General features: G+C 41.7%; 1 protein-coding gene across 10 annotated transcripts in view; it reads right to left on the reverse strand.

The window, feature by feature from the left end:
- The window catches only part of foxp2 (forkhead box P2), a 104170-nt gene that overhangs the window by 6596 nt on the left and 83502 nt on the right, over positions 1 to 14072 (reverse strand). For 9 of the 10 annotated variants that reach the window (XM_082511398.1, XM_082511393.1, XM_082511399.1 and 6 more), the window contains 8 exons: positions 13053 to 13140; positions 11395 to 11478; positions 6984 to 7194; positions 6022 to 6125; positions 5764 to 5865; positions 3264 to 3385; positions 3025 to 3094; positions 1873 to 2180 (listed from right to left, as the gene is read on the reverse strand). In XM_082511398.1, coding sequence (XP_082367524.1) covers positions 1873 to 2180; positions 3025 to 3094; positions 3264 to 3385; positions 5764 to 5865; positions 6022 to 6125; positions 6984 to 7194; positions 11395 to 11478; positions 13053 to 13140 — 1089 coding nt within the window. The remainder of the gene's footprint in view (positions 1 to 1872; positions 2181 to 3024; positions 3095 to 3263; positions 3386 to 5763; positions 5866 to 6021; positions 6126 to 6983; positions 7195 to 11394; positions 11479 to 13052; positions 13141 to 14072) is intronic. The other variant, XM_082511400.1, reaches the window with a different exon arrangement.

The following is a 14072-nucleotide window of genomic DNA, read 5'->3' on the forward strand; positions in this document are numbered from 1 at the left end:
AGTCATTCATTTAGACATTTAAATTGAAAAAAGATGTGTTTACAGTCTTTAATCCTGTTATCAAGATTGGTGCAATTAAATATCTAACTCACTCAACGTGGACACGGATTACGCGGCTCCAACCTAAAACATGTTTTACGAAATGAAATAATCAATACAATAAAGTTTTTAGACAGCGTGGCACTTCTGCATAAGTATTCAGAACCAAAACTACATGACGTGCACACGCTCACACCAGTATGCACAAACCCAGCCTGCTTTGCAGTTAAGTAGATATCATTAACCTTCGGACATTTAGGAGAAGAAGAGGTTTGTATGGACTTGCTTGTGCTGAGGACTCCTCTCCAGAGAAAGGCCTTCAAGGTGATGTACTATTTAGTTTAGTGCTACAAGCCACTCTATTATTTAAACACATCTTTGAAAAGCCATTCATGAAAAACACATTTCTTCCATTTTGAGGTTGTTGTGGCTTTGTAAAGGCGGGCGGGGACCGAGGGAGGAAGAGAAGGATGGATGGATGCGTCTAATCTTCTAATCTAGCTACCCTTGCAAGTGTCAAGGCTAGTGCGGCCGGAGAAAAGAGAATGCAAGAAAAAGGAAGTGCTGTCCTGTTACTAAAAATTAAATGAGCTGAGGGAGTGGTAACACTGGATTCTGTCTGGAGCTGGGCAGATTTGCTCCACTTATTACCCCCTTTCAGAGAGGGGTAAACATGTCCAAACAGATTAATGTATAGATGTCTGGTACTAAGGACTAACCAAACACTCCTCTGTTCTCTCTGATACACTTAGTCACATGAAGCAGAAGTGCATCTTTTATCCATTAAAGAAGTGACTAGCTGATAGGTTTCCAACATGGTCTTTGAAGGAGAGTGGAGGAGAATCATATAAGAATCATTTCTTTGTGTTTGTTTCCGTGTGTGCTTCATTTTTCCACAGCGAGTGCTTACGCAGATAGTTCTTTGTGACATCAGCAGCCCAGACATTCCTAAAAGTCACATGAAATCAATTTTTAAAATCACTCTCACTCTCTCTCACACTCGCTTTCTCTTAGCCACGTTAAATGAGGGATGAGGAAGGGAGAGATTTTTAAAGTAATTAATGCTACACTTGCTAAATATTAATAGGCACAGTCTTGCATAAAATACAGCAGCTAAACCCCTATAATGCAGACGGTGGTGTAATTAAAGACAAATGTGTAATAGAGCCTATTTATAGACTAACTGTTGGCCAAGCGTCCGCCTCACCTCAGGTATAAGCACAAAGACAATCAAATTACAGCAGAAGATAAAGGATGAGAAAAAGTCTGCTTATGATATCGTACGTACTGGAAATTGAACCCTGCCCTTGGGTCAGAGAAAACTGAAATAAATACTGATACAGAGGGTTAAATGTCAGGCAATTAAACTAACAAAGGAATTCAACATAGGCGTACAAAGGGGAGGGGTCAATGTGTGCTTGCATACTTAGATAAGCACTCTTAAAAATGTGTGAGGTGTAAATTAGTGCATACCCACCACATTTAACATTATGAAGCATGAAATAGGAACTCTGATCCATCGTGTGCATGCTGCAACATCATAGGTATGCTGTAATGGTTGTCATTTAAATCCACACAGCAGCTGTTATGGGCTGAGTAAAGGGCAGTATAAGCACCGGCAGCTTTTAATGAGATCGACTAGGGGTGAATTGTGGTTTGTGTTTCAAAAAGCTTTTAGGTTTTCTAAAAAGAATCTTTGACAATGTCTTAAGATCAGTGTTTAATCTGAGAAAAGTGCAGATGATGTGCACAAATTTGAGTTCTTAGAGGTCTAAGTAGCCCCAAGAGTTAAATTACTTGCAGGTATATTTTCTTCTATGTGCAGGAGCTTACATGTGTACTGGAGGGGAGTATCTGGGGCTGCTGTGTCCGTTGGTGTCCAGGTGGTCGACTGAACCGTTGAGGTCCTCGTGGGCTGACTGCAGCAGCATGGGGGGGCTGCCGCTCAGCGTAACTGGGGGACTAACACCCAGCAACCCCGGTGGGCTCCCTCCCAACTGGCCAGGCGGACTTCCTGCGGTCAGTCCGGACGGGTCTCCGCCGAGGAGGCCGTGGCAGGTGCCTCCCATCGGGCCTGTGGCACCACTGCCCATGAGCCCCGGGGTTCCCAGCAAAGGCAAGGAGGTCTCTGCTAGGGCAGCCTGTGGGAGGAAGAGACAAGTAGGGAATATTAGGAATTAGAACTTGAATAGACAGAGACAGGTCCAGGAACACTGAATAACTGGGTGCATAAGAGGGAGTAATCATTTACTGTCACACACTTGTTTTGGTGGTTTAGAGGCAGTATGAAGAGTGAATATTATGATTTAACACAGTAATTATTTAAAGACCGTGGCTCAGTGTTGTTCAGCTGGAAACTATTTTTCCCCATGTGACACTTTCCTGACAACTACTTCCCCTCACCTGCCATTCCTGTGCCCTTGTGTGGTGTGGCTATTAAAAAAAAAAAGTCCCCCCAAAACTTTACCTCCAAATAATAAAAACTCTTGACACTTTCGCCTGCTGAGCATTAAAGTTATATACGGTGATTAAATTTTTAAAGTTTTTGCCATGAGCACCTCGCCAGCGTACACTATGAAGGCAAATCATTTATGACAGGTTAGATAAATATTAATGCACATGCCCTTGCATTTGCACATGCCGCTATCAATCTAGGGTGGCTGCCACTGCTGAAAGAAGGGAAAAAGAAGGGAATCAAGGAGCGAGAGTTGCTCCTTGATTCAACCACAGGGTGGCCTTCTCTGTCTGATGGCAGACTGGAAGAGAGCAGAGTGAGTGGAGAGGTGCAGAAATTCACAAGCAAGGAACAAGGTGGTAATTCAAGCTAGAAAAAGAAAAAAAAAACTTGCTCCCTCATATGCAAAGTGGAAGTATGAATACGGAGTTCTATTGTGCACATTAACTGTAATCATTCAGTCACTCAGGTAGTGGTCCTGTCTGTCAATCAAGTAACACCGGCAGCCAGCTCAAGGTTTTGGTCTGTACCTGTAAGCTGGCATTTAGTGCAGTTCCATAGCCAAGACTGGAGGGCAGATTCTTGACAAGTGATGGGCTTCTGCATACAAAAAAGTAAGCAAAACAAACAACAACAAATGAGTCAATCAGTTCATAACATAATGTGTAATGTAATGCTAATAAGAGAGTGCAGAGTGTATTTAACAACGTTTCCACTGATCCTTTTAATCTTTTACTGATCTGGATCTATGAGTCAGCAGAGCACCTACCCCGTGATCTTCTGCGACCTGCGTTTCTGGTACTCCACCTCATCTACTGTCCACACTGCCCCCTTCACATTCTCCACGCGCACAAAGCACTTGTGCAGGCTGAGGTTGTGGCGGACAGCATTCTGGAGGCAGAGAGAAATAACGCACAGGTCAGAGGGATGAGGTAAAAAAAAAAGCGAGTCATGTTCATTCATTATCCATCAAGAAAAAAAATGAAGACGAGGAAGGCTTCAAAATTGATTTTTTTCCCCTGCATTTTGAAGAAATTCTTAACATTCACGCACCATTGATTTAATTAGTAAAAAATTGAGTGAGAGCGAATGCTCTTACAAGTCCTGCACACAGTACATATCAATCAGAGTAAGTAGGCTAAAAGGAGGTAATCAGCATAGCGAATGGCTTATGGTGGTGACAGAAGTGGTAATGCCGGCCTTGATAATGTGATGTCAGTAACCCTTCCTGCTCCAGAAAAGCATTGTTCTTAATGGACACATCGCTTAAAAGATGACAGTATTGGAAGGGGGAGAAAAAAAAAGTCGTCAGGAGCCCCCTGTGTTTGTGTGTGTTAGAGACAGCGTGTTCCTGCAGAAGTCAGGGCATTAAGCTGAACTGACTTCTATATGTCTAAATACTCTGGTAAAATGACACGATCATCTTTTCGATATTATTATCAAAGCTGCTGTTAAATTAAAAGAAAACAATAAGGTGTTTTCATTAATTACTAAATAAGAAATAGCTAGAGAAAGAAGCACTCTTTTATTAATATGACAATACGTCCATAATTAAAACATGCATCAGACTCTACAAATAATAACCTTGGCTTTAATATCCCTGCCTCTCATATTTATCATCTCCCTTAGCTTGGTGTGTACTGCTCAAGAAAAAGGGATTCAGAAAAAAAAGAAAGAAAAAAACCTCATAAGCAGATCTCGCATCTGACCTGAAAATCCCAGGATTTGATTGATCTTAATGCCCATGGCTCTGAATATGATAATTTTAATATTAATGAGCAAATGAGCAGTTTTATTATGCATGCTATATAGTTAGAACTAATAAGCTTCTGGGTGAGAGAAAAGAGAGAGAAAGGAAAAGTGGGGTGTGGGGTGCAGATCCCTCTTTTGAGCTTATGAGACCAAGCTGAGATATTAAACTACCTTTCATTTCTCTCCTTTCTTCTTCCCCCTTTTTAAAAAAAAACAAATTCTCTTCATTAATCAAATGACAGGCCGATCGCTGATCATCCCCCTAATGCTTACAAAGGGAAGCGCAAGGCTGTAGATGTAAATAGATCGCACTGGCTTTTGTGCAGGGTGGGGCAGATTAGGATGTTTTTCTAAAAAAGGAGCAGGAAAGATTTGAAACCGTTCAGATGCTGGTGGCGGTGGTGATGTTGGTGGCAGCGGTGTTGTTTGGTGCCAGTGAGAACATATCGTAACATCACTACGCAGCAAAACACGGAGCGCGCTGTACAAACTGGAAAAGGGCACCCATCTTACTACGTGTCCTCTTGTATTGGTGATCACACACCCATGTGCTCATTTGCATCCCAAATCCAAATTAATTCACTTTGCTAAATCTAGTGCTGCGACGCGCCTCGCATGCTGATGAGCGGCTCGTTGAGTTTTCCCTCCAGTCCTCTGTGCAGCCACAAAGGCTAAAGGGAGCTAACAAATGACATACAGGGGCCAAGGATAAATAACAAAAAAAGAAAGCAATGAAGACAGTGGTGCTTAAATTGGGCTTTCTTTATCAGCAGACAGGCACACTTCTGCTTAAAACATGTGCTGCAGGAAAAATATCTTTCACCATCTTTGTGTTGGGGAGACAGGACAATAAAGTTGTAGGGACAGATATACAAATGGGCCCTTTTGTGTGGGTAAATAAAGAGTGCTCCCTCCATGACAGGCCAGTTCTCACTTTGCCCCCCTTGCTTTAGTTCCACACTCTTAACCCCTCTCACAGGCACAATGTATGTGCTCACGTGTACATTGAGTTCCTGTGTGCATGCATCTTTGGCCTCCACACAGTGGAGAACTGGTTAACAGGCAAACAGCCATCTTTCTTCCTAATTAACCAATGATATGCGAGAGAAGGTGGTTTTCGGGACTAGGAGGAGGGGTGTATCTCTTAACAAAAGGTGCTGATGATGGAGTGGCTGCTGTATAATTAGTGCGTCAGAGCCCTCTCCTCTCCACGCCAAGCCTCCGCTATTAATTGCACCGAATTAGAAAACGATATCTGAGGGGAGAATAATTCTTTCGCCTGTCATTTCTAAACAGAAAAGGCAGAACGGTGGAAAAATAAATAATAAGAAGAAAAGGGCTCCATTCAAGACAGAGGTTGGAAGGAAAGGGGAGAGGAGTGCTAATCGCTCTGTGCTGAGCAAATATATGCTTTCTTAAGGTTTTGTGTTTGACTTGAGCAGGAGGAAGGAGCAGGCTTTGCTGTGATGGGAGTGAAAGTGCACGGGAGGGTGAAGAGGGGTGTTCATGAAGGTTACCTTCCAAGTTGCAGCATTGCGTCTGAAGTAAGCGAACGTGCGCGTGAACCAGCTGTAGATTTCATTAAGTGTTAACTGCATGTCAGCAGAGTCCATGATAGCCTGAAATGAGATGACATCAAATAACGGTTGACTAACGAGACCAGGTAACTGACACGCATACAACAACAGACAGAGAGGAGAGAGGCAGAGCTGCCACGATTCATGCAGCAATTAATTTTAATCTAATCAGGCAAAGTTAATTTATTTCCCACTCACCTGTCTTATGAGGGTTGCATAAGTAAATGGCGGTCTGACATCTGCGTTCTTATAAAACTCATAGTTTGGGGCAATCTCTGGAAAAATAAATACTGTGTCACCACCTGAAATAATTGGCACATTTTATTCCTTTAGGTATTGAATTTACTCAAGGTTACATCAAATTAAAATGGGGTGGGGTAAGGATTGGGGTGGAGATGGGGATGGAGGGGGGTTGACAGAGAAAGGGGGCACATCAAATCAACATTTTCCATGTCTAACAAAATGCATTTTTAATTAATCTCTCTCGTGAGAGATCTTAAACACTAATACATCCCATAAAATGAAATCCGTGTAGTTAGTTAGGCTCAAGTTGAATAATTTATGTTGCTCCACACTAAACACAGAGAGTAAATATAAACATCAAAAGACGTCCCGTTTAAAATGCAAAGCTTAACACATTGAATGTCTTAATGTAATAAATATTGTATTTTTTTTCCCACCATTATTTGAACTTAATTAACATTCATGTAATATTTATGCACAGAGGAAGTTCTTGTCTATTTACATATAGAGTGATTAAACACACGCTTGCTTTTATAAACCCACCACCAGACAGCTCACACTGGTAAGACCAACAAGCCTCTGCGGTTTGTGGGTATGCGTTTATGTCAGTTGTGTGTGTGTGTGTGTTCACTTTCATGTCTGTGTGTGTGCTAAACTGCTAGAATATGATTAGTTGAAATTACTATTAATAGTCCAGAGCTCCAGGTATTGAACATAATTTTTTCATTAGATAAAAACAGAAACGTATCCTAAACTAGATAAGTGGCATTCTAGTTTATGTCAAATAACTAATATATAAAATATATAAAAATGAGAATAAGCCACTTCATGTTAAATTCAATCAGGAATTGAATTTTTCAGTAACTGGAAGTATTTTGATATCTGTGTTAGGTGCTGCGCTGAGTAGTTGGTCCTACCTGACGACAAAGGCATGGAATATTTGTCCGAGTGGCGTCTGCGCATGGCTCCCATGCTGGGGACGTTTGCTCCTCCCAGCATCGATGGCACGTGGGGCATTGCAGCCATGGGTGTGATAGGTGCTGTGGGCGTGGTCGGTGTCTGAGGTAAGTTGGGGGGTGACGCCGAGGGCAGGTTCTTGGACATGGTGACGCTGGACACCAAGTTGAGCTGCGATGGGAGGAAGACAGAATGTGATTGGTGGAGAGCGTGAAAGAGATAGAAACAACTTGGGGGAGGGGGGGAAGGGGGAAGGAGGAGGAAGGCATTATTTTGTGGTTTCTCTGACAGAGCAGAGTGTCTGCTCTCCTCCTCTCTAACACAGCTGTGTTTCCACTAACAAGGCTCGTGGAGAGGAGCCAGCCCATCTCCACTAATTACAACCACCAAATTGTATCATAAGAATTCTAATTAGAGCACGCTGTTCAAGATTATCCAACGATCAGCCTCCGTGTTATCCTGGCCCCATCTCTCTTTATCTCTCTATTTATCACACCCTCCCTCTCTCATTTCCTTCCTCCCTTTCCATTTACCCCACTGCAGCCACCCATAATTCTTATGCACTGAGGAAATGAGCATATCAAAACTCTTTTTCTACACTGTTGGAGTGCTTTCGTGAACATGGGCTGTCTGACCCTAGTCCCTAACCACAACTTTTCTTACAACAGATTTGAGATATGTCACAAAAGGGGAAGGCTAAATTATTTATTTCCTGGATAGTTTTAGTTGACGGGGTGATCGGAAAGTAGGGAGAAGATGGGTTGAAGTTCTCAGCCTTTGTGTACAGGTTGCAAACTCTACTATCTGATCGACAGGCCCAAATATGTTTTAAAAATACATTTTGGTCAAACTGTATCCAGTGATTTTGTAATTGTATTCTACCAACTACTTCTCGCTTTTTGTGTTTAATGGGACTGTTTCATACTCAACTCTGATTTGTCAATACTAGACTAACCAAAATAATGTAACCAAAAAGGTTCTAGTGCAAAAAAAATCTCTCCTGTCACTTTCAGATTCTATATATTTAAATGAAGACACTATTAGCAAATCAAAGCAACTCCGTGGACAAAGTATGCCATGCACAGGGTCAAACTGCAACTAATTATGTTGCTTTTAACTAAAACTGTCTGCATTTGTAAATCTCAACACTGGGTGGTGCATATGTCATTAAACAACTGCTACAGTAACTAATTACATTATGTTTAGTTTGAACTGATCTGCAATTTGTTAGTGAGAAGAATTCAGGAATGGCGTCTGAAACAAAAACAGTAACAGTACTGTAACAAAGTAGTCGCTACACAATAAAACTTTCTTCATGGCCAGGCTTGAGATACTATCAGTGTGCCTTGAGTGTGACAGAGGTATATGACTCAGTGTGTGCCAGTGTAGATTCCTAATGAAGAATCATAAAGCAAGTATTTTTCCCCCTACAAAAAAGCCTAGCCTGAGTTTTAGTCTAATCTAAACTGCTCTGTAGGTGGACAGTCAATCACAGAAATTCAACCCAACAACACAACTGAAAGCTAATATTCCTCCAGGAAAGATTACAAATGTAATAGATTATTTGTCCTTAATTCAGTGTGACTTTCAGTGCATGAGGAAGTATAGGAAGTGGGAGTTTGAGTTCTTTCTTTGCGTGAGCATACAAAAGACACTTAAATGAATTTACACGGACAGTGACAGCCACTCCACACACATGTGCACTTGGCGTCTTTCTCTCCTTCCCTCCTTTGACATTAGAGGCGAGGAGAGCGCTGCTTACCTCTGGCTCTGCTGCCAGCTCTGCTTGCTAATCGTCCAGCTTTTCCACCACTTTTGCATTTCCTTCCCAAATCTCATGTGAGAGGCTCTAACCGACTGGAAAATTCCTAACTGACCTTTTAGTCTCTGCTCTAATTTAGTCGGAATGGTAATGACATCGTTACATATTCAAACCAAATTGCCTTAATTGTGAATCTACAAGTGGAATGCATCCATTGCGAGAGTTTGAATTAAAAGTGACTTGAAAGACGGAAGGGAATGAGGGCGCCGAAGGCACTGAGAGATGGAGGAGCGAGGCTGAGGAGAAGGTACCGGCGGTCATTTGTGGCATGTGTTGATAAATACGATAAAATGTCAAGTTTGAGACACTCCGGTGGATGTAGTGGTTTTCACATGATAATTATATCCCCACTTAGCTATAATGAGCTGCTGTAGTGATGGGCTGGGACAAGGGATGAGTACGGGGAATGAGAAAGAAACTTTAGAGGTTATGGAAATAATGTACATATTAACCTGTTTTAATAGATCGGATCAAGTGTGTACAGCTACTCCTAATATTATCTACTTTTTTTAAAGCGTGTACCAGGTAATGTTTTAAACATCACTTTATCTGAACACAAACCATTAATTACACTCCAAGTGCTCCCTGTTGTGTCTTTCACTGTTAAGCACTGTTTTACTATTTTTTTTTGACAGACTCACACTGCACAAACACACAACTGACGCCTTCAATAAAAATAGCAATTCATTTCCTTGCCAGCTATGCTGTCATCAAAGTATGCAATGTGCAAATTTGTGTGTGATTTGAAATGTTTCATGTTGTTTTCTCCGTGCATCCTGTTACATACGTGCTTACTAGACCCTGAATTGTGAAAAACTTGATGTATTTTTTTTTAAACAGGGTATCTGATAAACACTCACGTTCTGTATGACAGAAAAAGTGCACTAAACATGCAAACTAGATTCTAAATAAATGCCCTTGTATATGAATATTGGGATGTATTGTATATTTATAATGTTAAAACATAAACATTGCAGACTCCTTGCCTTCGAGCCTTAGTGGCGTAGAGTTCCATTTTTACAAAGTGGAAGTGATTACAGCCAAACAGAAGAAGTGAGCACTTTGTTACCTTTTGAATACACAAGGTTGGGAGAAAGAGAAATGCTAACTTTGACTCGCATCCATCTACGGCATGGCCAAAAGGTAGCATTTAATGAAGTAGAATAGGGTCATATTGGAGGCAGTGAACCAGTGTCTTGTATTCATCTGGTATTAGTTAGCCACGGGCTTCACTAATGAAAAAATAGGACTCACTCTCAGCCCTGATAGGCCAGCGTGGAGTGCTCATTTTTATCAAACTGTGGGGTCGATTTTCTGTCTTGCATCTGCAGTTCTACTGGGTGCAAACTCGAGCTGCCATTGGAAACCGGCCAATCACGCTCTCTTTTGTCCCATCTATTAGCTTTTGCAACAGAAACACGCCTGTGCATGTTATTCCCTGCAACAAATCTCCATATTACCTCCCCTTAAAAAAAATGGGGAATCCTCAAAATTGAGAACTTAACTGTTCGTTTAGGAATTCTGTCTGAATTGCCCCCACCATCAAATGCAATTAGCTGCTCTTTCATGTGTGCTTTATGTAATGCAATACTTCATTAGCATCATTCATTCATATTCAGGCATGGATTATAGGCTGCAAATTCTTTATTGGACGAGATGGAACCAAGCTGCTGGAGTTTTGAAGATTAAAAAAAAAACTACAGAGAGGGAGAGGAAGAGAGACAGAGAGAGATTGAATAATAAAAAGGGAGTTTGATTCCTGATGGAATTATGGGATAATTATGCTATCTTGTGATTATCTACATTCTATGATGAGAGGTGATGAGGAAAATTATTCTATTGAAAATAGGCACTTACTAAGCAGCAGAAACACGCTAACAATGTTTTGCTCTCAAATATTTCAAAACGTCTGAAATTGGAAGGAAATAATGTTTGCAAAAATGTATCATCTTAATATCAAATTCAAACACTGGTTAGGAGAGATGCATTTATTTTCATTCAATCTAAAAGTAAAAGGCGAGAGAAAGTAAATCCAGAATGGCATCATTTGCCTCCTTCGGTGACCCCGTTTACAATTTGGGATTTTCTTTTTTTTCTGTAACCAATTTCAGCTTCGCTGTGGGTATTTATGTCAACACCACATCATCTTCAGCACTCAGCTGTAATTTTCAGGTGTTTGTTGTTAAAATGACACGTCTTCTCCTCTCCCATTTCACTTTTGAGTGCCGCTGCAAGCCACTGAGCCAAACAGTCATCAGCAGCCAACAGGTTGTTTTGGCTATTATATCTATCACAAAGAAATGACCCTGCGTTTTAGCCAAGGACTCCACCGCTCCACCATCTAATACACTTCCAAACTCCATTGTCCTCTCGCGGCGCACAATAACCGATAAGAAGCAGATGTAACTCTGTATTACAAATCCCATTCCTCCCCCTCCCCTCCTTTCATCTTCTGTCACTCACTCGCACAACTGCTGCACGGTTAAACTGTTCATTTTCTGCGTTCATGGCCGAGCCTGTTTACAGTATCCAGAGCAATATGCACTCACTGGTTTGGGAGATGACTTGGGTTCTGAGGGCCGCATGTGCAAGTGGGTCATCATCGCCTGAAGACGCTCACGTTCTTTAGAAAGCTGTTAAGAGAAGAAGAGAGTACATTAGAGGAGGGAATACACAGAAGAATGAAAATAAACAAAGGTGAGACACGAGACTTGTCTGGTAGAGAGAAAAAGAACAGAAAAGAAAAAGAGGAGATGAATAAAAAGAAAGCACGAAAGGTAAAAGAAGTAGAAAACGAGGGGCTGGGGGAGAAGGTGCAGACAGGTCAGGCAAAACAAATAGCATTTCATCTTTTTGTCAATAGCAGAATTTAGGTCAGAGAGGCTCTGACAGTAACAAGCTGGCGAGGCCATAAATTAGGTGGTCCTGAGTGTCTGCTCAAAGTCCTGTGGACACTGTTAGGGGGATGGAGCGCAGCCAGCAGCTGCTGAGAGGTGAAGAGGTCTTCCAAACAGGGTGCCAGGCGGCCCCGCCTCCCTGGTCCAGTTAGTTGCTCCAGCCATTGCCTATCATCAATCTAATTCACAAGGAGTGACAGGGACTGGACCATGTGAAAGCCTGAACCCTCTCACGCCCTTAATACATACACACACGGATCAAACACGGAGAGAAACAGACAAGCAAGTAGGTGTGCACGCATACACAGACGCTGGGCCTCATTACTAGTGACGGCTCTCAAGAAAAAAAAAAGAGAAGGAGAGATGGTGGGAGTCAGGAATGAAAGAGAAGACAAAGAAGACAAGAGACAGGACAGGCAACACAAGTGTATCACTGTAATTGGTCACACTGTAAAGAGCAAGCTTCAGTAGCTTGGACAGAAAATGAATACATATTTGATAAACAGCTTGGATCTTTTTTTTTCTATTTTGCACAATTTATTTACTTAAAAAAAAACAATTTATCAAACCAGAAAGGATGGAGAGATGCTTGTGTTTAAGCAGACCCAGACTGGCTGGGGGGGTTAGAATTTACACTGTATACCCTCAATTATTATTATTTTTTAGCACAAAGGAGCTGATTAATAAAACTACCTTCATTCGCTGGGGAGAACTGCTCAAGTCGTAACGAACCACCATAAAGAAACCACCTAGCAGACTGACTGTTTCAGCTGGCACTGAGTTTGTACCCAGTTTGAAATATTTGTTTCTAAAGGAAAAGCAGCGCTTGTTGGCAGTGCTGAGTAATAATGTCGCTCAATCAGCGCTCTCGTTATCTAGCCAGCATGACTTCTTAATAAGGTCACGCTCCACCTACTGAAAATAGTTCCCTCCTTTTGAGCTTTCTTCAGGTGCAAAGTGCAGTTAATTAACACAGCAGAGTAGGAGAGATGCGTTTGCTATTAATTGGAAAGAAAAAGAAAGGAAGAGAAAATAAAGCATACGCTTAATTCAATTAAAACAGCCATAATGACTTTGGTTGTAAGGCCCGAGGATTCCTTTGTTTAGTGGCTTTGTTGAATTCAGCAGGTCCTGCTTGTCTGGAAGTATTAAGCAGACCACAATATGGCCTTCCTCTCACACACGCAACTTTCAGAACATAAAGTTTTGAACGGCTGATTCACGAGTTAAGTTCAGTATTGTAAAATAAAACAATATGTGAGACTTCTTCCCCCCGTTTTTTATCCTTTATTATCAGAAAGAAAACGTACCTGTATTTCTAGCTGCTGTACGACCTGCATCTGGACTCTACACTGAGCCGTGCTCCGATCGTCGAGGGCGTGCTCGCTGTTTAGGTGCCTGGCGGTGGAGGAGAAGAGATGACAAGCCAACTTTAAAATCCATACAATATTTCAAGCCCGAAGAAGGCAGCAAGCGAAATTCATTTTCACCATGATCAAAATTTCAGAGGATGATAATTACAGTATCAACTTCAGCACTGTTTTATTTAGATGATAATATTTCTATACTGGGATAATTATCTATAGGATCCCGTACAGGCCCATTGTTCCACTCTGAAATGAGGTAATTAGAAGTAACATGACGGTGTGTGGTGCCATGTTTAACATGACAATAGGCCTGCGCCAGTTTAGATGGCTAACTTCAGTGCCACCCCGAGCGCCGCTTTCTACAGAGAATAAAAGATGCTGGGCCAGCAGAATAGCTTTGTCTCCTTCGTTTACCGAAAACAATACTCACGATTTAACACCAGCAACATTTGACACACAAAAGCGGCTCTTTGCTTGAAGGTGCATTATCTAGCAGCAGACATATTAAATGTATCTGGTGTGTTCGCCTCATTAAAAGAAAAAAAGGCAGCCAGACAGCCATAACAGTCAATGAGGGTTTTTGCCTTGATTGGATTTCGTCTGTAGGACACAAAAGCTCCACCATTAGGATAGACCTTTATTCTTGGTAAAGCGCACATATGCAGACACACACACACACACACACACACACACACACACACACGCACACATACACACATATACACACACACACTCAGAGGAACACCAATATGGGGCAAAACGGGGGTTTCTAAAGTGTTGTGATGCTGGGTAATGAGCCTCTATCTAAATGATCATTGGTGACAAACTCACAAAGCAAGCTTTGAGGAGACATGCTTATGAAATGCCAGAGCTGCCACTTTATCTCCAGTAATTATAGGTTAGCTTGCAGACCCTTCAATGATCATTTACAGCTCTGCCTCCAGTGCATTAGAGGGAGTACAA

Source organism: Aulonocara stuartgranti, assembly GCF_965226115.1.
Source record: "Aulonocara stuartgranti genome assembly, chromosome: 17".
NCBI lineage: Eukaryota > Metazoa > Chordata > Actinopteri > Cichliformes > Cichlidae > Aulonocara > Aulonocara stuartgranti.